Below are 26,497 nucleotides of genomic sequence, written 5' to 3' on the forward strand. Positions count from 1 at the left end.
AATGCAGGAAGTGAGTGATTGAGTGGTAAAGCATTTGCTTCCGAACTAAGGAGCCTTGTGTTTGAATTCATGTGAAGATAGGGATTTTAAAATTTGGGATTCTTAGAATGCCAGTGTTCACCCAACTCTGATGGGTACCTGATATTAGTTGGGAAAAGCAAAGGCAGTTGGTTGTTGTGCTGGTCACATGACAATCCTGTTAAACATCAACCATAAAAACTGATGACCTTTACATCATATGATCAGTAGATCTGAATGGGTACTTTACTTTTACTACTAATAATGTAACATATTCAGCTTTCATATTTTCTATATATTCACACACACACACAAAGAATGATGCATTATAGATAATTGAATTTTAATATTTTGTAGAAGCAATAACATGATGAGTTCAAGTATAAACAAAGTCTGGCAGGTTCATTGAATAAATCTATTACCATTTCAGAATTTTTAAAGGCATTTAAAAAAAAATATTTTTTTTTTACAAAAATAGTGATAATTAGACTATTTATTCATGTTATCTAAAAAATCACCTAACGTATATATAAACTCAAATTTTTTTCTGCAAAAGTGTTATGATTTTTTAAGTTAAAAATTTTAAGGTTATTAGTGACTGTGTGTTTTAAATGTCTGTCACTTCTTAGTGACAATGTCTAAAACTGAATATAAAGTAGACAGCTGAGAGACTGTCCAGTTCATAGAAAATTATTACATAAAACATTTAGAGAAATATATTCAGACTAAAGCAGAGATGACATAATTTGTCACAAGATACTCCACTAGATAATTAAATTCAAACAAAAAATAACAAAGAAAGTGTTGAACAATAAATAAGCAATAATGAAATGAAAATTTAAAAAAATGAACATAAAACTATAGTTTTTAACAAAATATTTTTTCAAAAGAAAAAAAAATGAAATGCCATCCTTAGTTACACAGATTCTATCATATTCACAATAAGATATGTACAAAACTTTTTTGTTTTGTCTCTGTACATGATGAAATTTAAACTGAAAGAATTATAAGACATAACAAAGGGTGTTGACACTTAACCAAATTATTCAGTACGCAACAAAAATGTACAAAATGTGAATTATAATGAAAAGAAGTGACCTATCAAAATGATACCAAACACTGATACAGAACACACAAAGTGCAGATATAAAGCTTATTAACATAAATCTTGAGATGACACAAATTAATTAATTAATCAAATATACAAAATCTTTGTGGCAGTGCTATCTTTACAAATGAACCTTCAAACTTAATATAGGTATAATGGGAAATAAATTGTTTTTTTCCTGTTAATGATTTTTTAAAAATGATTCATAAGCTATCACAATTTGACTATTTTGATATAAAAAATGAGTCTTACAAGTTAACAGACTTTCTAGAAAGAAGATGAGCATATTCTATTGTCCCACAACTTTCAAGGCAACATGAGACAAATGTTAACTGGGATTATTTCAATATCTAGCAATAATGTGAAGAGTATGCAAGCCATCCATATTTGTACTGGTCATCATTCATAGTAATGCTACATGGCTTAATTATGTGTTGTCAATGTTTTCTAAATAAAGGCTATAATCAATCAAGTTGTAAATTGAATAGTTATGAATCCAAAATAGAATAGTTGAACAGAAAAGTATTCCACACATATTGTAGCGTTAGCTAAATACTGATTGCACTTCTACTGCTCTTTCCCCGACAACATGGACAACTGCTTTCCACCATCAGAGTAACGTTTCAATTGAGCTGCAGATAAGATTGGTGTTCTACTACCAACTGGACTTGGTGTTCGACTTCTCAAATGGCCTCGAGACCGCACTGGCGCATCCTGAAATGGAATGAAAGTCAATTACATAAACACAGCTGGTTCAAAGTTATATTATAAAAAAAAAAAGGTGTGGAAAAACAAATTAGGATTGCATGCAGTTAAAAAATGACTTTTAAAAATGTGACCATTACTGTCCAAAATACCACTCTATCAAAGCTTAAGTAAACAAAACATTCACCTTGTACAAACTTATTGATAAAGATTCTCTAATTGCTGTGTATTTACATCTAGCTTCTACCCATTAACTACATATGTTATTTGTGTTCTATTCCTTTCTCATTCACATACTCTCCCCTTTACTCCATGTGTTTATATGTTGGCCTTGTTCACCTTTTTCCACATTATGATTGAATTAAGAGTTGCTGTTTTCAGCCCAGAACAATTTCTTTTTTGTTTTTTTTCACTGGCTTGAAGAGTTCAAATACAAGTTTTAAAAAGTCTCCCACCAAAGCTACTGATTTTTTATTTTTCTTTCATTGGATTTCAAAAAATGTTAAATTTTTCATGCATTCACATTTTAAGACTGAATATACTACATTTGGTTTTCTTGGAGTGTGTTTATGAAACAGAGCAACAGATAAACATATTGATTATCATTGGTTGTGATTGAATTTAATTAAAAATAAAGAATTCTAAAAAATGTTATTTTTTATTGAAAGTTGAAAAAAAAAAAAACAAAAAATACTTAACATTAATAAAAGAAAGAAAAAAAGATCCTTTTATGCCATTAGAAGTTTTCCACCCATCTAGGATTGACCTCTCATTACATTAACAATATTCCAATTCCTGAAACAATAACCCAGCACAAAAAAATAAATAATAATAATTTTAGGTCAGTGATCTTGCATAAAAAAACCCTATGAAATGGCAAAAAAGGAGCAACGAGAAATTCAGTAAAAAGTAAACTAATAAAAGTTCTTTTGCTTTCTTGTTGAGATCAGAGTGAAGTCAAATTTTTTTCAAAATACTTAGTTTGAAAATCAAAACTTTATATATGATTTTTATTAATATATACTATAAATTTTGTTGAATAATCATGTAAAAATAGCTTTAAAGAAAACATTTAACACACCAATAGCTTAAAAAGAAAACTAACCTGATACTACACTAGAGTTATATGTTGAGTTATACTTTATAGTTTTCTTATTCATGCATAAAAATGTTCATACAGCCATTTATTCTAATTGTACTGAACCACTGGAATGCATACATTTGTTTAAAACAGCAATGTATATCGCAACTTTTTCTATTTACATGTCGTTTGAGCCTAGTTGCAATATGATCTTATCAAAACACAGTCAACATCCTTTTTAGCATATATTAGTTTATATAAGTTTATATCAGTTTATCTAAGTTAGTTTGAAAGCTTAAAGCTTGTTACTGGCTGTGTTTTTAAGAGTTAGTTTGACTGTTCAATGCTTTATAATAATAACATTATTTCTTGGAATAAATCAGAATGCCACGATAAACCATAAAAATTAAAAGAGGACTTTCTTTGTAAATATAATCAAAGAGTAAACAAAATCCTCAACACTAAACTGTCTGGCAATAACTTCATTATTGCAATAAATACCTGGGCCACCCCAGTACTCCTTTACATGTTCAGTGTCATGAAATGGAATGACAACGACCTATATGATACTGACAAGCTCAAGAGAAAACTACTAACCAAATTTTGATGTTTTCACCCCAAGTCCTCCACCATAATACCTGCCCAGGAAGGATGGAGGCCGTGGACTGCAGAGCATCTACAAATTGTGTAATGTGCAAGTCTTAAAAATATGACCAAAACTGCACACATCCATCAGTGAACTAGTTTCCTTCCTGGGCAAATACGACTCGAAAGCAACTCCTCTGAACCTAAACAATGCTGATGTTAATATTGGTTTAGATGATACAGGGCATGAGATTTGCAATGGGAAGAAAAAAACTCCACAGAAAATTCCTGGCTTTATTACATGGTGAAAATATTGACAAAGCTGCATTCTTAACATGACTCATAGCAGGGCATCTCTACCCTGAAACAGAAAGATTTGTTACATCTATACAGGACAGAGGAATTAGAACAAAAAACTACAAGAAGCATATCCTCAAACTCTATGTTCTTGACAAAAGCTGAAAGTGTGGAAATGCAGGTTGAGGGTGAGTCAATTAAACATATAATAGCAGGATTGTTCAGTTTATCAGAATCTGCCTACCTAGGTCGTCATTACCAAATTGATAAATTAATACACCAATACCTGGCTTTAACACATAATTTGATTAATAAGGATACTCCTCCTTATTACAAATACTCGCCACAAGAGGTTCTCGCATCAACTGATCACTTATTATACTGGGATAGGCCTATTTTGACTGATAAAACATTTGGATTTTAATCGTCCTGATCTGCTGTTTATTAAGAAAAAAGAAAAAAATGCTGCAGTCACTGACATCACCGTACCACTATCCCATAATACAAGGAAAAACAAAATGGAAAAACAAAGAAAATATGGGAAATTTAAGCTTGGAGATTAAGTGGTTATGGATGTTGTAAAAAATAACAATATATCCTGTTGTTATTTCAACTGAGATAATGACAACTGGCCTCACAGATACCTTCAAGGCCCTTAACATCCCTAAGAAGATTCTCGTTGCCTGTCAGAGGCAATATTGCTACAGACCTGCCACATCACCAGAAATTTCTTAGTGAACACTTTTAAAGGAACTACAATGAATTTTGTTTCTCTCAAATTAAGCTCGACCCCTGGCAGTGCCAAAGAATGAATATCAATTAGTTTTTCATATAATAATAATAATAGAAAAAAAGATAAAGTTGCCCATTCAGACCATGCAGTCTATAGGGCTAATGATGTAAAGGTCATCTGTGTCCTGTGGCCAGCACAACAACCAACCACCTTTACTTTCCACAAAATAATGTCGGGTACCCATTAGAGCTGAGTGGACTCAGAGGCACCTAAAGATCCTGAAACAAAAAATCCCAATTTTCACCAGCATTCAAACCTGGGACCCCCAGTTCAGAAGCCAAGAGCTTTACCACTTAGCCACCATGCCTCCAATAATAATAATAATAATCTTTATTATCCATAAAGCTGTGTTAAGTTTATATCATATGACAATCCTTGCTTCAGAACTGATGATACTATGGTTGTAGACATTAGGGTGTCCTACACAAAAAGATGTAAGTGAAGAAAAACCCACTCGACTGCAGACTATAAATGTGAAATCTCGTACAACTGTGTTTAGTAGAACAAGGTTGAACATTGTCCTTAAAATTATTTGCAGGAAAACTTAAAACACCTTCATTTTAAAGTAGTGAGAAAAAATAATCTTCAGAAAGATGAAAGTTGCTCAAATTAGGGCAAAAATATGAAGTTCTGTGTCATCAAAACTAGAAATGAATGTTTGACATTGAACTAGGGAACATACACATTTTACTCATTGTGTTTAGGTGGCTATAAAATTAGTTATGCATAGATTGTGTTAACAAATATCAAATGCAAGATCAAACATACTGCTATTTGAATTGTTTAAGCATATTAGTTATAATGCATAAAATATCCAATATTAAAATTGTGTTTTAAATGACTTCAGAATGATACAATAAAAGATAGATATATATATATAGTATTAAATATATTCTTCAGAATTGTTGTGTTTACATTTTTATTTTGTAAAGCCAAACTGGCAGTACTCTAAGGTATATAATATCCAGATTTCTTCAGTGTAAGCAAGAAGTAAACTAGGAAAAAAAATGTAATATATATTTTTATTGAAGGCAAAATCAGGGTCGAAATAAACACTAACATTTTACAAAGTAAACAGATATTTTCTTTTTTTTTTCTTCAAATATTGAAGAAAAATGTTGAGTGAACATAAGCATGTGGATAAATTTGGATATCTATTCCACTGGAGAAGGCAAAGCAATCTAGTTCTAGAACTGACAACCCCAAGAATTGTCAGAGTGCATGTGTGTGTAGACGTTGGGAGAAGTAAGAACATTTGTTAATTGTATTTCTTCCCATTTGTTTCTTACAAAAACACAAGACTTAAGTATTTTAACCTTAAGACCTAGAGGGAGGACTAAATGATGTAAGGGTGTTTTCCTATAAGTTCCATTAGAAAAGCAAAGCAAAGATATTTTATCCTAAAGGACTCTTAGAATTTAAAAGTATTAGGATAGTGGGAGTTATATTTAAATCTGTTCCATTGGTATATAAAAAATAAATGCTCCATCAATCATTCAAAATAATTTCATTTCAATTTGCTTTAACTAAAATCCATATATCAAATATTTCAAACAACTAAGTGCAGTATCAACTAGTTCTTACAAAAATTTTTTTTTTTTTACAAAAAACAAAGTCTGATGTGAAAATTATAAGAAAAAAGTTTGAACTGGAAATAATTCTTAGGTACATGATACCAGCAGCCTATTGTGGTCCAAGGACTAGCCCACTTCTTGCTTTCACTTCTTTGTGTTAACTTTAAAATTAGAATACACAAACTAAGACTAAACCTACTATCAAAAAATGAAAAGAAATGAATGAATTGAAAAAACTAGCCATGGTAAAAGGAAAGAAATAAGTGAACAGAGCACGCCATACCAGGTGGTCTATTTGGTGTCACACACTGCCTAGTGGAAGAGGAGGAGGAAAGATAAGGGCATTAGGTGGCATGCATGAACAAAACAAGATGGCTGTGACTATGGTGAACACCTAACTACATGCCCAACATTAAAATGTATGTGATAATATTTTATCTACATTGCTATTGGTTATACTTGAATTAGTTTTAATATTCAAAATCATTTAGTTTTACTATTTTCCTAGTTGATTCATAAAAAAAAATTTCAATAAACTCATCATAATTATGAGAAAATATTCTTATCAGTTGATTGTTTTTTTACTTTTAAAGTAAAGGTCAATTTATAAAAAGTTTTTAAATAACTTGTACAATTTGAAGTGAACTTAAAATAAAATAGTTAAAATATGTTGTAATATAGTATTGCACTTACATTTGATTGATCTTCACCTTTGGGAGAGGTTTCCTGTAAAAAATTTTAAACATCATTCTTTGATTGCTCGTATACAATTACTTGTTTTAGAAAAACATCAATATAGGCCAAATAGCATAATAACAAATATGAAATTATAATGACAGTGATGACAAGAAAGCAATCCAAGTCCCTGAAGCTGAAATATTTCTATTTCTACAGTGGTAAATTGTGTATTTTTTCAGTTGTAAATTTAGTTCTAACTAAACTAAACAAGTCTAAATGTTGTAGCCGAAATTGTGACACTAACCTCAGTCAAGAAACCTTCAGAATTATGTTGATCATTAAAATTATTTTATGTTTCTCTGAGTCTATTATTATTATTAGGATCTCTAAATCTAATTATAATATTATCACTACATGCAAATATGAACACATCTATTTATAGCAATACATAACAAATCAAATAAGGAAAAATGAAGCATTTGACATGACTCTGCAGACCAAACATAATTGTCACATCTGATGCAAAGACAGTGTCTGCTGGCAGGGTTTAGTTAAGTTCTTTTCACTGTGTAATAATAATGCTCACCTCAGTAGTTGCTGAAGATTTGGCATCTTGGTGTTTGGATGGTAGAAGTCCATGAAATGACTGATTTCTTCTCACACTTGTAGCAGACTTTTTAAGGACTCCACCTTCCATGATAATGGGGCTGTGGGTGAGCTGACTAAACTCTGTTGGTGGCTGCCAGTGATCTGAAGGACTTCTACACACACAGATAAAAAAAAACAAAAAAACTTTAGTTTAAAAAAAATTCTAATAAAGAAATTTTTTTGAAGCATGTACACAATCTAATCGACATTCTAAACTGCAGAATTATCCCATTGATTGAAACAGAAACACAGTTGATGTGAAGTTCTCCCTCCAAAAATAAATGATTTTGTTAAATAGGACCTTGTGCCTTTTAATTTCTCTAACAAAAGTCAAATACCCATAAGAGATTATACAATCCTAAAATCCAGAATTGAAATTCTCACTCTGGACAAGATTTTCAACTCTAGGACCATCAGCTAAAGGCCATATTGTTAACAAACATTTTTACATGTTTGAAGTACAGTTTACTAACATTAAAAACTTAATCCATTCTAGAACAAACATTTTCTTGTGTTTCAGGATTTCTCAGAGTATCACATCATTACAATGTCATTTCATTTGTGACACAGAAAATTAAGTTTATTAATAACTATATGCTATTTTTAGACAATAGTATCTATCAGATGTATTGTTAATCTATTGACATCATCTACAAATCTAAGCAGATTTATTTTTAAATTATGTTTTCTATGCACTTTAATTAGTAGTCAATCTTTTTAATGATCAGAATTGTGCACATATTATGCTAGTGTAGTTCCATACTTTAGTGGAACATTCACTATAAAGAGACCAACTGTCACCTACTTAATAACTACATAAACAATTTAACTCCCAATATTTTTAAAATGCTACAAAACCAATTAATGCATACAAGTTAACTACCTTTGGTGTTTACTTTTCTTTGTTGATTGTCTGCTGTCATCAGAGTGACTTCCACTTGAACTTTCACTTGGTGCTTTGGGTGGTAGCTGTGATAAACTTTCAGCATCACTTTCACTTAAGTTACGTGACCGACTAGACCTTCTTTCATCATCAGATGGAGGTTTAGAACTTGTATCGCTGTCCTTGTCCTCAGATCTTTTCTGACTGTGCATTTCCTTTTTAAGAGCTTCCATGCTGGGTAACAATACATCTCTAGACAATAAATTTTGACTTACAGACTGAGCTTTGCGACTTTGTCCTGCACGTTTGCTCTCTGCATTGGCATCTACTTCTTCCCTGTTGCTTTCAGGCAATGAGTCAGCACTAGGGGACCTCTTAGATGACTCACCAAGAGCACTTGATATTGACTCATTACTAGAAGATCTTCGACTTGACTCAAACTTGGACATTTGATCTGAGGTACGACTGCTTTCTTTTAATTTGCTGAGCTTACTCCTCTCCATAAGCTGTTCAGCAACAGATATCCTTGGTCTATCTTCACTAGAAGCGATACTGACCACAGGACTGCTTGGACGACTTCCAGACGAATGCCGATGACGACCATCAATAACTGGCCTATTTACAGAAGAAAAACCGTCACTATGAACATGAGAACTTCCATCATTCTCTAATCTATCATCTAGTTTTAGTTCTTTTTTGTCTTTTTCTTCTTGAATGTCAGGGATTATTTTAGGTGAAGTATTTAAGTCCCTGCTGCGCTGTCGTCTGTGTCCATGGCTCCTGCCTGAAGAATCTGAACCACCATCTACTTCAAGTCTTCCTTCAGATCTTTGCTTCTTCTTTAGCTTCATCAAATTTTTGACACTTTCATCCAGGCTTGAAGGTTCACGATCAGATTCAGTATGGGCTCCACTGCCCTCTTGATAAGCTTTATCCAGATCCCGGCTCCTTGTCCTTCGATGTCCTTTATGCCCACTGCTTGGGCTTCCAAATGTTAAGCTGCCAAGATTTTGTTCAACAATAGAATTTATGCTTTCAATGAAAGAATTGCCCTTCTCAATGGTGAACGTTGAGGACATACTAATAGAATGCATTTTAGATGAAGCATCTTCGGACATGGTGGCCTCATTGGAACCAGTTGCAGGGGAAGATTTTAATGCATCATTTTTCTTTAAAATCTGATGTTCAGGTTTCAATAATCCACTAGGGGGTGACTCTCTTCTTTGGGGAGACAACCTTACATTTGGTGATGAAGGACTCTCACCAAGCTCACTGGTAACAGATCTGTCCCCAGTTGCAGATATGCTCATTGTTGATGTTTGTTTGGTTATGTCTCTATTAGTTGGTGAGATGTTTAGCTTTTTATCTTCCTGCTTATCCAAATCTGACATATGACTCAAATCATATTGGATATTTTGGTTCAGCTGACATTTATTCTGACTTCTGTGTTTATGAAGTTTGGGGTGAGTCAGTATTTTTGACAAATTACCCTGGTCACTTATATTCTGTGGCAGTTCATCTGACTGGCTCAAATGGCTGTCCTGATTGGAATGTTTATGGCTGGATTTAGAGTATATTTTTATGGAGTCTGGTCTAGGAGATTTTCTATGCCGTCTTTGTCTTTGCCTGCGTTTGCTGACTTCCTCAGAGTCACTGTCTTGCGAGCTGTCACTGTTTGGTGTACACACTATTCTCTCTGAGCTTTGAGCTAACTTACTCATAAGAATATTGGACTCGAGAGATTCTCCAAAACCAGATAATGCCTTGACATAAAATCTGAGAAGCAAATAACAACAAATGAAATGCATTTAAAAAAATTATAATAACAAAAGTAATAGATTAATGCAGATTTTAAGAGAACTAACTAATGATTTTTGTTCATTAATCCATACTTGTCTTTTGTTTACTGAAATAACAAAGCAAATGAAGTATTCAATTTGTAGACTGACATTGTACAAGACATAATTGCTTACTTGTATGTCATAGAAGAATTTAACCCCTCCACAAGCACTGAAGTACTGTTACAAATAAATGCCTTAAGTTTATCATTGACATAGATTCTGTACCCTGTAAGAAAGATTGACATATAATTGTCAGTATCAGACTGGCGAAGCAGGACGTTTTAGCGCAGCCATTTTGGCGCAGCTGTTTAAGGGCAAAGGTCATTTTGACGCAGCTATTTTGGCGTGAAATGTTTTGGTCACATTATTTACGTTGTATTATTTCTTTAAAAAGAATTATACATATATATATTTTGTATGTGTGTTTGTGTCGAACATATATTTCATGTACAGAACAATAGATATTTTTGTCCGTTATTTTTGGAATTTAAGTTTGTTATTTAATTATTGTTAAATCACTAATATTACACAAGACCAGGCTTCAATACATACTTCACAGTATGCGTGCATGAAATAATTATGCATGCATGAAATAGTTAAAGTTATTAAGACTTTTTTTTGTGGGGGGAGGGGTAGAATGTATACTTTGTTTATCTTTGTATAATATAGTGAAAAAATCTGTTTATTATACATTTTTAAACACATTTTTAAGTGAAAAACATTAGTAGTTTTTGTACATTATATATATAAGTTATTTTAGGTTGTTTTTTTTATCTGACCAGTCTGAAGTAGATGATCGCCAGACACATGTTGCCAACGACCAGAGCTTCGTGCTGGTTTTGTCTTCATTTGTTTGACTTTACCTGGGTCAAGGGGAGATGTGTCACCCAAATCACCCCTAACCCTAACCCAATTTCTCAAAATATATCTTTTCAGAGTATCTTAGTATGTTCGGATATTTAACTTATCTCAATTCTTTTTTTTAAATGTCTTATGGAAAGAAATAGAAAAATGTCATCCAGTGCACTTAGCAGAACTCACATATAATAAAGGGGAGGGGATAGCATGTCATTATCATTCAGGAATCTGACTTATTATACATTCATGAAATAAGCAAAACCTTTATAAAAAAATAAATTTGCTGGACAGTGTTAGAATTCATACTATACATACAATATTATAGTAGAGTGAAATAAATATTGTTATAAAAGCTATGTGCTTATTAAATTATCATCAAATTATATCTCGAGCCAAAATGTCCAGCGCCAAAACGGATGCGCCAAAAAGTCACGTATTGCAGACTGGACGCGTATCTAATAAAGTTTACATATGATTTGTTATCAGTGGATAGAAATAAATCATTAAAAAGACCTGCAAGCATGGATTGCAATATTTTCATCTAGAGCTATCATTTATTTTGAGAAATAAAGTTAACTAGTTAGCATTACAACTGATGAACAGATGGGGGAATGCAAAGAAAAGAGAAATGGAGAACAATTATCCTATAGAAAGAATGACATATTATTGTCAGTATCAGATTGGAGGCTTATCTATTAAAATGGTTAGATATGATATCTTATCAGTTGCTAGAAATAAATCTATAATAAGGTGGTTAGTGGTTTCAAATAGTTTCATCTAGAGCTATGACTTACTATCAGATATAAAGTTAACTGGTTAGCATTACAACATATGAACAGGTGTAATCGGAGGGGGGGGAATGGAGTTGAAAGAGCAACAGAGAAACAGTTAAGTACAACATTAATGTTTTTAAGGGGGGGGGGTGTTGGTTTTGTGGTATAGCACTTGAATTCTCAAGCAATGAGTCATGAATTTGATTCTGGTTGAATATTGAGATTTTGAACTTTTTAAGGTGTCATTAAATCTTCCCATTCTAAATGGTACCCAACAATTTGGGGAAAGCAAAGGGGAACTTAACTTTAAAAAAAATTTTTTTTTTATAACCACTATTCTTTTAAAAAAATATTTTTTTTAATTACCACTACTCTTTCTTAAGACTTTTCCCATTTTTTTTTTTAAATTATAAATAAGTAGCATGTGTTTCCGACAGAGTGAAAAACGATTTACCAATAATATGTTTATTTCCCTCAAACTCCACAGCATCTCTGCCTCGTGATGATGGTTTCCATGACAACATTAGTGAACTATTGCTGTGGTGCTGAAGCTTAAGACATCGGGGAGGAGTGGGTGCACCTGGCACTGACACCTGCTGAAAATAGGACTCTTCCTCTTCTGATGGGTAAGGAGACAAAGAATTAGGAATTAAACCTGTATAGAAATAAGATAATAAAGAGTTAGGAATTAAGCCAATAGAGAAATAAGAAAATGGGTTTAGCATTTAGCCCTATAGAGAAGAAGAATAAAGAGGAATTGAACCTGTAGAGAAATAAAATAATAAAGAGTTAGGAATAAAACCTATAGAGAAATAAGATAATATAGAGTTGAAAATAAATTTGTGAAGAAATAAGATAATATAGTTAGGAATTAAACCTGGTGAGAGATAGCATGATGTATTGATGAAATAGTAAATGAATATGCAGGATGTCTACAAAATCGTTTTATTACTTTATACTAATACAAAGTAATAAAATACTAAAAAGTGATATGATTAGTCATGTTGATCTAATTTGTCCCATGATGTATTATCATGACTTACTCCAATATTTACTTTCATCCTGTGAATGTTTCCCAAGCAGATTCATGTCATCTTTGAGTGGAGTAATTTGTATTTCATCTGAGTTATCTACAGAAACAAAAGTATGCTCAAAATAATTCAAATTTGACAAAAGTATGTAGTATAGAGTAGTATAAATAGTTTATTTTCTTTTCCTTTGAAAGCATCATATTGAAGTTTCCCTTTGAAACATTATAAGGGAGAGGGATGACAACCTGCTTTTGTTGTCATCTATTTACATTGGTTTTCTGAGGATAGGACATCATGAACAGGCTTAACTATCCCACCTTATGCTAGAGGAATTAATTCTTCTTTGAACATTCACTAGAATCTCAACTGTCCAGCAGTAGAACAGGATCTTTGACAAGTCAGATGATGACTGCTTCAATAACACCATATCCTATCAGGCAAGAGATAAAAATTTAAATTTTGTATCCACTGAACTAACCTGATAGATCCAAACTTGGAATCTCTAAACTATTGCTTTTGAACACTGCTGAAGAAACTGAAGCCAGAGTTTCTTGAAGCTGTGATACCTAAAAAAATTACCACATTAAAATAATATATCAAATATTAACATTTATTCAACTTGCAATAATAACTGCATTTAATTTCAATGCATTTTATTTTTAATTTCAGGAAACTTTTCTAATTAGTTGAGCATATTTTGTTTATTAAATTATTTTATTTATTGGTGGGAAGCGTAGTCAAGACGCAAGTGCGCTTGAACTTGGCTACCTAGAAGGGGGCTCGAGGTTCGACACCCGACTCGGGCAGAGTTGTGTTTACTGAGCACCTAAAGGCAGCACGGAAAACCAACTCCTAGATACCCCCTCCCCCCACTGGTCCACAAATGAGATTGGACCAAAAGCGCTCTGAGCATGCTATAAGCATGAAAGTAGTGCTATATAAAAGCTATAATAATAATAATAATAATAATGTGTATAATTCCAAGCTTTTGGCAATAATTGAATGAAAGTTTCAATGTTTCTTTCTTTTATTTTATATTGCCCTTGGTATTGCTTGTATTTATGTGCAATTGTTTTTATACTCATGTGCTTTGCAATTATTGATATTTTTTTAAACAAATAAAACTTGTTCTAAAAAAAGAATTCTTGCTTAAAGCTGATTATTGCAACTAGATTTTCAAAACAAAGAGATAGTTGAAATTAAATTTGGAGAAGAAAAAAAATGATTAGAGTTACAGTTCAAAGATATTATAAATAATAAGTTTGGAATATGTCGTTCTTTTTTTTCAAATAGTACTATTTATATTTCTTTTAATTCATTTGCAGCACACATGATACATTCTTGCAATGCTGCTGATTGAAAACTTTTTCTATGGACTTAATTATTTATTGCCCACCTGGCTCTGAAGACTCAAACATGTCCTCTCCAGCTCAGAAGCTCTGTTGTTATCATTATTGCCAATCATAACTGGAGATGGCAGAGCAGTAGTTAGAGGGCTGTAGTTGGTAGAGGAATTGTTGAGGTCTTTACTAGATGATAGACTCTGAGACTTTAAAACCTGTACCTAAATTATGATCAATAGTCATGAAACATGCATAGGGGCTTTATTAAAATAATAGAATTTTAAAACAAAAAATATCAAATGGACAACAATAATGGCTAACAAAAACACAAAACATTGCTTTTATGATCAATTAAATTTTTAAATTTTAGGTGTTTTTTTGTTTCATATTATTAATATTACAGCATACAGCACACCCATTACAGCCCAAAGCAAGGTACAGGAAGAGGTGGAAATCTCCAACTATCTTGGCTATTCCCTGGGCAACCAGGGAGTAACAGATGCATATATCAGAACCCAGGAAATAAGCACCACCACCAAGATAAGGCTCTTCAACACCATTAGAAAATATATCATTATGTTGTGGAAGTTATATCAAGGTTATCATTTTTACTATGATGAAATGTATTCCAAAATTAATGTATCACTAAGGCACTTTTCTCAAAATTAATTGTAGGAAAGAAAACATTAACATTTTGTATCCATATCAATACAGCATGCAACTTACCTCATTATATAAGATTCTAATTGCCTCCATCTGTAACACTCTCATTCGTTTCTCTTTTTCATAAAGCTGTCGATTTCTAAACAGACAGAAATTTTTGTTTAATTTCTACATTCATTATTGAAGAATCTAAATCAGTTATTTTCAATTAACTTTGATAAACTTGAACTTTATTCATATTATATGCAGTTAAGAGAATTTTTGCTAAAACCTTTTTCCTAATTACTGGACCAAGGATAAACACTTGATCATTTATAGCTATAAAGTATATTTAAAATTTTGTCGAATTTACCACACACTCTTCCCTCAAGGAAATAAAAAAACTAAACTACTACCTCTCCAAGTCTTTTCTCAATAAGATGATGTGATCTTCTGCTCGCCTGGCTCTAATCTCTTTACGTACAGATATGACATGATTGTTGTGCTCCCTGGTCCAATAACCTCTCCAGAATGACTGAATGATTGTGGCAGCTTTGTGACCTGATCAAGCAAAACTAATTTTAAAATATTTTCATGTACATAAAAAAAAGTTTTATGAAACAGACAAAATTTAAAACAATAAATACATTAATACTTAAAAAAAAAGATAATTACATTAATTGTTTACCTAATTGAGGATCCGATGGCTGAAAATTATTTGAAGAATTTGAAGCTTTTTGATGGGAGGCTCTCTTTTCTTTGTTGATCTTCCCCTTCATCTCTTTGGTCTCTTTTTCTAATCGGTCTGGAGAGCCTAATCTTGTCGCTTTGACATCTCCTTCACCTCTACTTTGTTGGTGTGGTCTGTCTGATGGTTTGATTCTTTTATAATAGGATGGAGATAATTTCTCCTTTAGTTTATGACCATTTTGATTAACTGCTTTCTTGTTCAAGGCTATTGTCTTAATATAATTCAGCTTGTCCTGTGGTGCATAACCTGCTTTGACTTGGTCTGTAGACTGAACATCTGACTGTGGTTGTTGCCCCACATGTTGTGACTGATACCCAACAAACTGGGGTTGATGACCAGTGGTTTGATGACCAGTAAGCTTTGTCTGATCCCCATCACCAAATGCATTTAGGCTGTGACTTTCAGACTCACTCACTGTCTGCTCACTGCTAGATTCATAATCCTGACTTCTAGCAGTTGGCAGCAAGCTGTCTTTATGACTACTGACAGAGGGCTCAGAGGAAGATGTCTGAGGTCTGGCCATTTCAAAGCTGGGTTTTATGTAGCCTTTCATCAACTGGTTTAAAGGCCGGACTGGTCTTTGGTCAAGATTGTCGTATTTTGTAAATCCTGGGAGCCTTGAATCTGCAGCTGTGTGTGGTCTGAGAGGAGAGGCTTTGTTTATATTCCCCTCTTTTTTCAATGTCTCTGATCTGTCTGATGCAGTGAAAGGTCTTCTTATTGCAATAGGACTAGAAGGGACATCGAATGGGAGATAGACAGATTCTGATTCTAATAAGCTGACACTGCTCCTTGTCTCACAATCTATTTCTAGAATCACAAGAATAATTAAAGAGCTTTTAATCATTCATGCTCAGTAAACAAAGATACATCTTTTATCTAAGCCAGTGGCTACCAAATGTTTCTAGCCTTCCATTATTCACAAAACATTTTTATGAATTAAAAAAACAAAACAATATGAACTACGGAAGACTAAGGGAAAGAAAACATAATCTAAGTCTTTGAAAAATCACTGACCTCAAAATACAAACAAAAGTTCAGTTGCAGAATAAAGCAATACATTCAAGAATACTTTAATGCACAATTTATCCTTTTTGAAATCTTTGCAACTTTTGCATTTTTAATAGAAAAAAAAAGCTTCTCAATAGAGACAAGAGATTAAAAAAAAAAGAATATAGTGATAGATTTTGTTTATGAGCTGGAGGTCTGAAGAAAAAGATTGAAAAGTTCTAGATCAGATAATGACACAGACACATAATAAGTGCCTGGCCTACATTATTAAATAAATCCAGTGGCTTAAATTAAAAAAAAAAAATATTTTTTTTAAATACAACAAATCAATGCAAATAATTATAGCTTCAACAGTGTCAATCAATACTTTTTTTTCATGTGTTTTTTTTAAAAAAGAAATCCATTTCTGGACAGATTTTTTTTTTCTAAACACTGCTAAAACTACTGGGCTGTTCTTTTGTTCTCCATACATGAAAGATTATTGGAAAATAAACAAAAGTCCTTAATTTAACCATAGTGTCAAACGTATGTCTGCAAAAGAACATTTTAGTCATAAAACTTATTTCAAGAGTAGTTTAATGTTTAAACAAATAAAATGTACCAAACAAACAAAAAATATATACTTTCTTTTTTACTTTGTGTTTTGTTTTACATGTTTTGGTTGTTCCTTCAGAATTTAAGATTATTACATTCTAGCCTAAACATCCTACAAGATGAAGAATGTTGGCAAATAAGGTTTGAACCCGGGATGATCAAGACAATAGTCCAGAGCACATACCATATGACTAGTTATCCATCCTATTCGATAATTGTGGATGGAATTATGAATAACATCATCAGCCCTGAACTTACATAGTTTACATAGAAAAGAATATTTTTATTAAGTAAAATAAATGATTGAACAGTTCCTACTAATCAGTCAAGACATGATAAGGTGAAAGAAAAATAGTTTCTTTGCCCTATATTTAAAAAATGAATGCATTGGATGTAAGGACATATCTAGAAAGATAAAGCTAAATAATTAAATGGTAAATTGTTTGTTTTTTTATTATTTTTGTAACACAGCATTTAATAAAATTGAATATTTGAAATAACGTGTACATCATTAACAAAAATAATAATTAAAAAAAAAACAGTGGCCAAGAACTACAAAGGTTTGGACTTACCACTCACTACATCCTGTATCCTGATATCATTAGATGGTGCTACTTGTCGGTCACCATGTTTTCTTATATCAATAGATTCTGTAAAGATAAACGTATGAAAATTGATCAAAATGTTTAGGTTCTACATAAAACAATGACCCCTGGAATAAAAATTCTATACAAGCATTGTACTTAGTGAGATGACAAATATATTAGCCAGGTGTTTAATGAGTTTTACAAATTCGTTATTCTTATACATTTATATATACAAATTAACAACAACAGAAAAAAGAAACCTTTTGAATACTGAATTTTAATGAAACAAAAAAGGGTAAAAAAAAAAGAGTGGAAAAACTGTGGATGTGACAAAGACTACAATAATCACTCACCTGCCCAGGCATGTCGTTCCCCAGGTATATCTGACACTGAATCTAAAGACAACTGGGATGTGTCAGTGTTGTCTTCTGTAAATATAAATGTGCAATACTTGAATATTTAATTAATATTGTATTAATAATAATAATAATAATAATAATGTTTTCAGCTTTCTTCTGAATGTTTTTCTCAAACAGTTATCCAAATGGGGTTTGTGTTGTACCAATGACTTTACCAGCAGCATTTAGGCATGGGCACCCACAGGGGGGAGGGGTGCAAGGTGGTGCACATGCACCCCCTGGATTCTGAGTAGCCAAATTCTAGCCAATTTTTTTTGCATCATCAAATCAATTAACTTCTAAGCAGTGACGTCATTAGGGGGTGCAGTCCGTACCGGGTGACACCCGTTAGGGGGGTGACACCCAAGTAAAAAAATGCACTTTGTAAATTAAAAAAAAATTAAATAAATAAACAACAATGGCCAAATATTGGAAAATGTTATTCACATTTAATAAATAGATCTACTTTTTTTTTCATTTTGAATAAACATATTTTAATTGTTTAATGAAATTCTATCAAAAGGTTTAAAAATGCTGTACTTAATGTATCAAGGAAAACGTGAAACCTTACTTTCAGATGTTTACGAGTTGCATATATATGTATATGAACACTGCTTTGATTTTAAAAAATGTTTTAATTGAATCTATTGAATTTGTAGCTTGCACTGTAATATCAGGATGCCAACCAATCATCACTGTTTAATTAACAAATGACTACATTCTTCAGGCATAAAATATTGTTGAAATCTCACATATTATTAATATAAATTTTGTCAAATTGGAAAGTAAATAAGTGGCCATAGAGATTTCTGATGATGATGATGTTATTTCATTTGTTCTGTAAAAGAAGCTCTAGCCAAGATGGAAATATTTCAATGTGTCAGTCGAATGTTATACTTGAATATTGTAGGGGATTTTTTTCTTGGTTAGTGCCAAGATTGGTTCTGATGCTTCCTAATGGTGATGACTTAATCACTTAATGTTACACAACTATTTTCAACTAATTGTATTGAAATGAAATAGAAATTTGTAACTTAATTTAATGTGTGGTTGAAATTTAGTCCTCAATTGGAACATTAAAAGACGTTCAGAGAATTCATTTGGATTGGAAAAGGGCATCCGGCTACAAATACAATTGACAAGGAAGCCGTTGCTATGATTGATGTAAAGAAGAAAAACAACGGAAGGATAAATTGCACAGACTGTTCCTATAAAAGCAGAATATTTGACATTTTATGACTATATTAACGACAAGTTTTATTATGTGCATTGATCGTTTTTTAACTCTGAGCTTCAACTCTTACTGGAAGCAATCATTGATGTCGCAGATAAATATAGAGCTATTCAACTGAAAAATTCTTTAGTTCAACAGTCAACAAAGTATTGTAGATGTCAGTTTTAAAATATTGGCGTATATGATGGTTTTTCAAAAGGCAACATTCAAACAGAAATACCATGACTGAGAATGGATCTAAAGGCAACAAAAAATTTTCTTGAAGAAAATAAAAGTTGACATTGCATGATTCATATATGCCAGTAACAACTTAAAAAATATCTCTAAATCATTTAACAAGTCTTCAACCATTTCTTACCATCTGCTTATCTATGGCGTTTCATGTGAAAAAGGATTTTTTAAATTAAAATTAAGAACTTTTTGAGACAAAGGAACAAACGACACTTTCACAAAGTGGAATTTTATTAAAAATGAGATTGTTACAGACATTAGCTTCAAGTTAATATGTTTTCAAGTTTGAAATCCAGAAATAAAAAAAAATATGCAATTTACTTATAGTTGCATTGTTGCAACATTGAACTATAGATTAATGGCAATGTCTTCGATTCCAAAGATTAAGGATGCGTGCAGAGTTTCACATAGCTACGTAAACCCAGTGAACTATAGATAAATTGTAATAAACAACTGAATTTTAAAATGTAATAGACACTCATTTTATAGTTTTTTGTTGAAAAATCAAATAGCATAGGTAATTATAAACTATATGTATTACAGCGCAACAAACCAACGAAAAAAAAAAAGATTTTTTTAATGGGAGGAGGGCGGGGATGACACCCTGAGCTGACAGCACCGGGTGACACCCACTCTAGTGACGCCACTGCTTCTAAGTAAACTAACTAAAGAAGAAGTACTTTCACTGAAGTACAATTACAAAGATAAGTTAATGTAGTAGTAGACTAGCCTAGGTGTTATGAATTGTGTGTTTCTATGGTGACAGTGGGAAGAGGTTAGCAATTGGCTGTGAATTATGCAACATAGGTGACAGTGTCGTCTTTTGGTCTTTGTTAAGACAGACGATTCAGAACGTGAAAATGAAAGGTTTTGTTATTGTAGTGAGTAGTAAAACATATTATTACTAAAGTCAACTACATTTATTTCATTTGATCACAAGTTGATTTTGTCTAAATTAGAAATAAAGTGTTATTTAGTATTGTTCACAGAAGAAAGTTATTCAAGTTATTTTAAGTTTTATTACTTAAGATATATTACACAGTTTAGTTGTCTACCAGCATGTTTCTACAAGTCAACGACTTATCAGGAATAGATGGCCGACCATATACCCGCACCCCTCTGGATTCTGAGTATTCTAATTTTGGCCAATTTTTTGCACCTTTAAATCAATTAATTTCTTCTAATTTGCAACTTAACAAGTAGAGCTTCCATTTTAGTACAGCTGTAAGGATAACTTATTATAGTAATAAAAAAAAACTACAATGAGTTAATGGCCAACCATGAATGCTTTATTAGAGGCTTGCAATTCTTTGTTCTATAAAAAGTGTGAAAGATTATGTGGCACGTTAGTCGTGAAGATTTGTTTTCATTTGCACATAATTATACTTATTAGTATATTTATATAAGGTTTAGAATGTGATAAATGTTTGTCAGTTTGTTTGTTTTTTTTCCTTGGAGGAGAAATCCTTGCCATCTGCTTTTTGATGTGATAATGTGAAAGTTTCTTTGCACAAAAGTGAAGAGTGCAGTCATCTTGGCCAATGTATTTACATCTTGAGTAGTTGCTGTCAGTGTTAGCGCTAGATAAAATAACAGGTTTAACATATTCACCAGTTTACGATGGCAGAGAATATTTGAAAATTCTTACATGCCATCCTCTGAGTCAAAACGTTGATTTGGATCAGTGGAGCACTTGCAGCAGCAAGAAACCAAAATATACTAGAAAAATCATCATGAATTAACTCCTATTGTTGGGTATTTTGGGCATTAGTAAAGTTATTGACAGTTTCGGCAGCCACAGTCAACGTTTGCAATAGTAAATAGTTTATGCATATGTTTAATATTTCAATAATAATAATTAAATATTAACAAGTATTAACAGTGCACTCAATATCACATAGGGATGGGAGGGGGGGGGGCACCAGTTCTTTTCCTTAGTAGTCTCAGTAACAAGAAAATTGAAGCTAAAACTTTGAGCCAAAGGTGGCAACTTGCACCCCCCTGCAAAAAATCATGCGGGCACTCATGCATTTAGAATTTAATGAAGTTTATTTTTATTTTTTATTTGGTAGAATTGGTACAATTGTAGCCACATCATTTTGTTCCAGATATATTATTATCCTAGAATAAGCATACTTACTCCCCCTTATATTAAGTACAAATCCTTTGACCTGCCACAAGTTCATTAAGGTACAACTAACCTGTGAGGCTTGTGTCTTGGGGATACCAAGATGTCAGAGATCGAGGGCTGGAGGACAGACTATTCTGGAAGTGCTGGAACTTGCGTTGTTTTAATAATTGGCTAAGTTTGGAGCTGTCTTCTGTTCGTAGCTAGAAAATGAAATTTAAAAAATTATAATAGAGTGACATCACAATCAGCATTTTTCACTGATGTAGACAGATTGTACTACCCACATACTTAATATTTCATTGATCTTTATCTAGAACTAAGATTTGTTGCTACACATTTTAAGCTCCATGCTATAATCAGTTATATAACAACCTGGATACATTCAACAATTTAAAGATGTTCAATAGTTTAATATAAAAAGACAATAAATCTATATTCTAAGAGCAGTGGTTATAGAGAAATTAGAGATTTTACACAATAGAAACACTGATCAGCAAAATGAACACGTTTGTCTGTTTTCTGCATCATGACTTTAGAAAATAAAATGTCCTGCACTGTGAATGTACACTGATAAATGAACAGTTCACGAATAGTCTTTTTGATAATATTGTTTTTAGTTAACTTGAAATCTGCTTCAACCTGTCTTTTGTTATCATTCCCCCCCCCCCCCAACTATTTCAGATGGAGGATGGGGGAGGGGGGTTTAAAGCTTTTGTTAAAAAGCTTTTATTTGAAAACAATTGTGAAGCATCAATACAAACACTTCTGAAGATAATGGGCTTTGTTACAATCATAACATTACTGATAGGTACAGTAATACTTCAAAAACACACACTAACAAAATTATAATTGGATGACACTTCAACGATTCTCCATGTGAACAATTTGTGGGTTTTTTTTTGGTAAACCATTTATGTAAATTAAAAATAGTAGTGGACCTAAGACTGTTTTTTTGAGGTACACCTGAGTTTACTGTTATTGGTGTTGATTTAGAGCCATTTATTATTAAAGTTTTTTCTCTACCTGTCTGAAAACCTTGAATCCATCAAAGCCAAAATATTTTATATAATTTTTTAAGCAAGCTATGATGGTGAATGTGATTGTGAATATAGTGATAGATTAATTATAAGTTACTTTTTAAAACTTGGTAAAGACTGTGTACTTTGTGATAAATGGGCTAAGATTGTCCTCTCCACTTTGACAATTTGGTCTTTGTAATTATTGACTAACAGACTAGGATTGTCCTCTCCACTTTGACAATTTGGTCTTTGTAATTATCGACTAACAGACTAGGATTGTCCTCTCCACTTTGACAATTTGGTCTTTGTAATTAGTAACTAACAGACTAAAATTGTCCACTCCACTTTGTCAAATTGGTCTAGATAGTGTACTTTGTGACAAATGGACTAAGTTGGTACTGCCTAATTTGCCAAATTTCTCATGACTGTGTGTCAAATTGATGACTTTTAACTTTGGGGCAAACTGATGTGGTTGTGTTCTGTGAAAAGGTGTACATGATAATGTCCCAAATGATAAGTTAGGTATGACATCGAAGCCTTGAGAATGTGATAGAATGATGAAGTCAAGTTTCACACTTGTTATCAGTTGTTTGTATTTTGAGGTATGACTTTCAACTAGTTGAATCTCAGAGAAGTGCTAGTCTAATCATAATAATACCACTGCAACAATCACTAAAAATGTGGAAAAGTAATCTTTTAATTATTATCAAGAGGATATATTTTTTGTCTTTAAATAACATTAATAAAAACCAAATACACCAACAGCAATAAAAATCCTGTCATTCCGCATTTCTCCCTTTTAGTCAACCTCTCTCGCCTGTCTCCACTTTCCATATCTTTTCAGAAAACACAATTCTAGCTTATTACTGGGATGTGTGGCTGAGTGACATAAACAGCTGGACTACCTACCAAGGGGGCTCAAGTTTGAAACTGACTAAATGCCTAACAAAAGGCAGCATGGAAACCTTCTAGATACACCCTCACCCCCCCCCCTCTCAAACCAGAGGTCCACAAAAGGGATTGGGCACTGAACTTGCAATAGCCATGCAGAAATAATATTAAAAAAAAACAACAGTTAAATAACAAATAAATATACAAGATGAGCTCAAAACAATAAGCATCCATGATTAATGTTCCCAATTACATCTACAGTTACGAATTTCAAAATAACAGAAATGTATCATCATTGGAAACTCCTAATAAAGAATGAAAGTTATCCAACATTTAGGTGTTTATACATAGTCAAGCTCAATACAATTAAGAAACATTTTTTACTGTATAACAGGCCAGAAGATCTAAAGTGTTGCAGTCTTAAATATTATTACAAAGAAGAAAGTTTACAATGGTTCTTATCTTATGAATTTACAATTTTTTTATACATGAAAAATATTTGTAAATAAATGGAATTATGCATCTATTTATTCATGTTGATTAGTTATTAATTATTAGTAGTAATAAGTTACTGGTTTTCCTGGCTGATACAAACAACTCATTTCACACAAAGTTATGAGTTAGTCCTTTGACATAGTATAGATATGATTTTTATGCAATGCCTTTCTGAGTATTTCACTAGGTTATGTTTTTGTATTTGTAAGTTTTGGTTTAGTGTATTATGTTTGACTTCTACTTTCCTTTCAAATTTTCTGTTTTTATAAATTTTAAATGATTTTACTTTTAATAAATGAGAATATCCACTTGGATAACATTATTGCTTTTTCCTTTTAACAAAGCTTATATCAATTCACTCTGTCTGTCTGTCTGGTAAAAAGTTTGTACACGTTGTTGTTTCTGCCACACCCAATCTCGGATCAAGCTAAAATTTTGCACAATTATTTTTTTTACATACCAATACAAGAATCAATAAAAAAAAATTAAACCAATTAGTTAATTAACTATTGGTAATTAATTATTTAATTTTGTATCTTGAACAAGGGAAAGAAATTTTCCTTGACTGATAAAGTCATATAAGTTGAATTAGTCCCTTTATTGTTTGTAGAAAAAAATTTGTAAATAACTATAAAAACTATTTTCATAAGCAGCTCTCTGGCACAGTGGTTAATGTATTGGCTTGAGAAAGCTGGGAGGCCTTAGCCCTCCAACTTTCCAACTGGTCCAGACAAGTGATAGGATCATTAGCGTATTGAGAAAACTAAAAGCATGAAATTATGCTAAACAAAAACAATTGCTAACAATATTTCTAATTGTATAGATTTATTATTATTAGTCTAGATATATTACAAACTTAATTAAATGACTGATCCAAACTAATTGATACAACTACACTTAACAAAAGCTTTGTTGTTAAGTTATTGTTTTTTAGTATTTTGCTTGTTTTTTTGTTCTAGTGATTATAGTTTTCTTGATATAACAGACCACAATCAAAGCTGTTTTTTTTTTTTTTTTTTTGTTTGCAAATTGTTTAAAGTTGAATAGCATTTTATTATTTTGTTAGAATTCCAGAAATAATATCTTTCCATTTTTGTTTCCTATTATTATTTGGCACTGAGCTTTAATCAAAGTCTCATCTATTTTTAAGTTATTTGAAGCTGCAGAAGTCGTAAGACTATTCCTGAAATAATAGTTTTTGATAATGCTTTAGAACCATTTAGGTAAACATTTCACTATATTTGGAAATGCTGGACCAAAGTAAATAAACTAAGGTGGTGAACCATTTGAAAAATTTATATCTAACCAATTATCTGAATATCTAGTGATCAAAACTGATGAAATATTAGAACATTAAAAAATGCAAAACTCTGTGATGAAAAATGAAAAAATATTAAACATAAATCAATTAAATGATAAAATATTTGTAATCAGATTTTTTATCAGTTCATGGCTATTCCTATTCAATTCATGCAATTAATTCAGTGTATAAAGAAAGAAAAAGAAAACACATTTTGTCTTTTTTATAGCCACTTTTCAAAATTTAAAACATATTCTTGCTATAATGTTATAATATTGTGCTGATTGAAAGACTCAGACTTAGATGAGGAGAGGGCCCAATAGTGTTTTAATAATATTTTTTTGAAGTAACCATTTCATTCACTGCCCCAAAACATTTGTTATAATTTAAAGACATTTAAACAATTTTTTAAAGTCTAATTTTACAACATAACGTGTTGACATAACAAAAGGAAACAATAACTTACTGCAGTAGGGGGAGGGTGTGGCTTAACAACCATCATTTCTGACATCAATGATAGATTTTATGGTTAGTAAAAAATATTTTTTTTAAATCCAGACAGTTTCAGAATAAATGAATGGCACTGATTTTGTTATCCTCAAGAAGAAACAAGATTGAACTTTGTCATGTCAGTTTTCTCTCAACAGAATATCCCATTGAACATCACAGAAACACTCAGAGCTAAGCCAACTACTGGTTGTTTTTAATGGTTATATCTATAATGTTTGCATCACTACTTTAGTTCCTGACAATAGAAAAAACACAAACATAAACAAGAATACAGTCCATAAATGACATGAATATTTTAATAACAAGATCTATAGGCCCAACAACATGTAAAGAAAATCATTCAAAAGTTAGACAATGGCGTTGCACAGCAATGAATCAGGTTTCAAAAATAAAGTATGCTAAATCTTTCAGCAGGACATTAACGGAACATAGAACACTATTGAGTAATCAAGCACAGGTTTTCATTTCAGAATAGGCTAAACACTTC

The 26,497-nt window shown here is 31.9% G+C and overlaps 1 protein-coding gene across 10 annotated transcripts in view; it reads right to left on the reverse strand.

The window, feature by feature from the left end:
* Positions 1 to 342: 342 nt before the first annotated feature.
* LOC106067773 (uncharacterized) overlaps positions 343 to 26,497 on the reverse strand; it is a 72,143-nt gene continuing 45,988 nt past the window's right edge. For 3 of the 10 annotated variants that reach the window (XM_013227040.2, XM_056032364.1, XM_056032363.1), the window contains exons 2-17: positions 25,967 to 26,245; positions 21,866 to 21,995; positions 18,155 to 18,229; positions 17,787 to 17,864; positions 15,547 to 16,419; positions 15,275 to 15,419; positions 14,943 to 15,018; positions 14,270 to 14,437; positions 13,352 to 13,439; positions 12,886 to 12,972; positions 12,297 to 12,497; positions 10,344 to 10,437; positions 8,371 to 10,146; positions 7,426 to 7,600; positions 6,855 to 6,887; positions 343 to 1,840 (exon numbers count right to left, since the gene is read on the reverse strand). In XM_013227040.2, coding sequence (XP_013082494.2) covers positions 1,694 to 1,840; positions 6,855 to 6,887; positions 7,426 to 7,600; positions 8,371 to 10,146; positions 10,344 to 10,437; positions 12,297 to 12,497; positions 12,886 to 12,972; positions 13,352 to 13,439; positions 14,270 to 14,437; positions 14,943 to 15,018; positions 15,275 to 15,419; positions 15,547 to 16,419; positions 17,787 to 17,864; positions 18,155 to 18,229; positions 21,866 to 21,995; positions 25,967 to 26,011 — 4,191 coding nt within the window. In that variant the 5' untranslated portion in view covers positions 26,012 to 26,245 and the 3' untranslated portion in view covers positions 343 to 1,693. Of the gene's footprint in view, positions 1,841 to 6,444; positions 6,474 to 6,854; positions 6,888 to 7,425; positions 7,601 to 8,370; positions 10,147 to 10,343; positions 10,438 to 12,296; positions 12,498 to 12,885; positions 12,973 to 13,351; positions 13,440 to 14,269; positions 14,438 to 14,942; positions 15,019 to 15,274; positions 15,420 to 15,546; positions 16,420 to 17,786; positions 17,865 to 18,154; positions 18,230 to 21,865; positions 21,996 to 22,269; positions 22,551 to 25,966; positions 26,494 to 26,497 lie in introns of those variants that run through there. The other 7 variants (XM_056032358.1, XM_056032365.1, XM_056032361.1 and 4 more) reach the window with 6 other exon arrangements.

This window comes from Biomphalaria glabrata, chromosome 6 (assembly GCF_947242115.1).
Source record: "Biomphalaria glabrata chromosome 6, xgBioGlab47.1, whole genome shotgun sequence".
NCBI lineage: Eukaryota > Metazoa > Mollusca > Gastropoda > Planorbidae > Biomphalaria > Biomphalaria glabrata.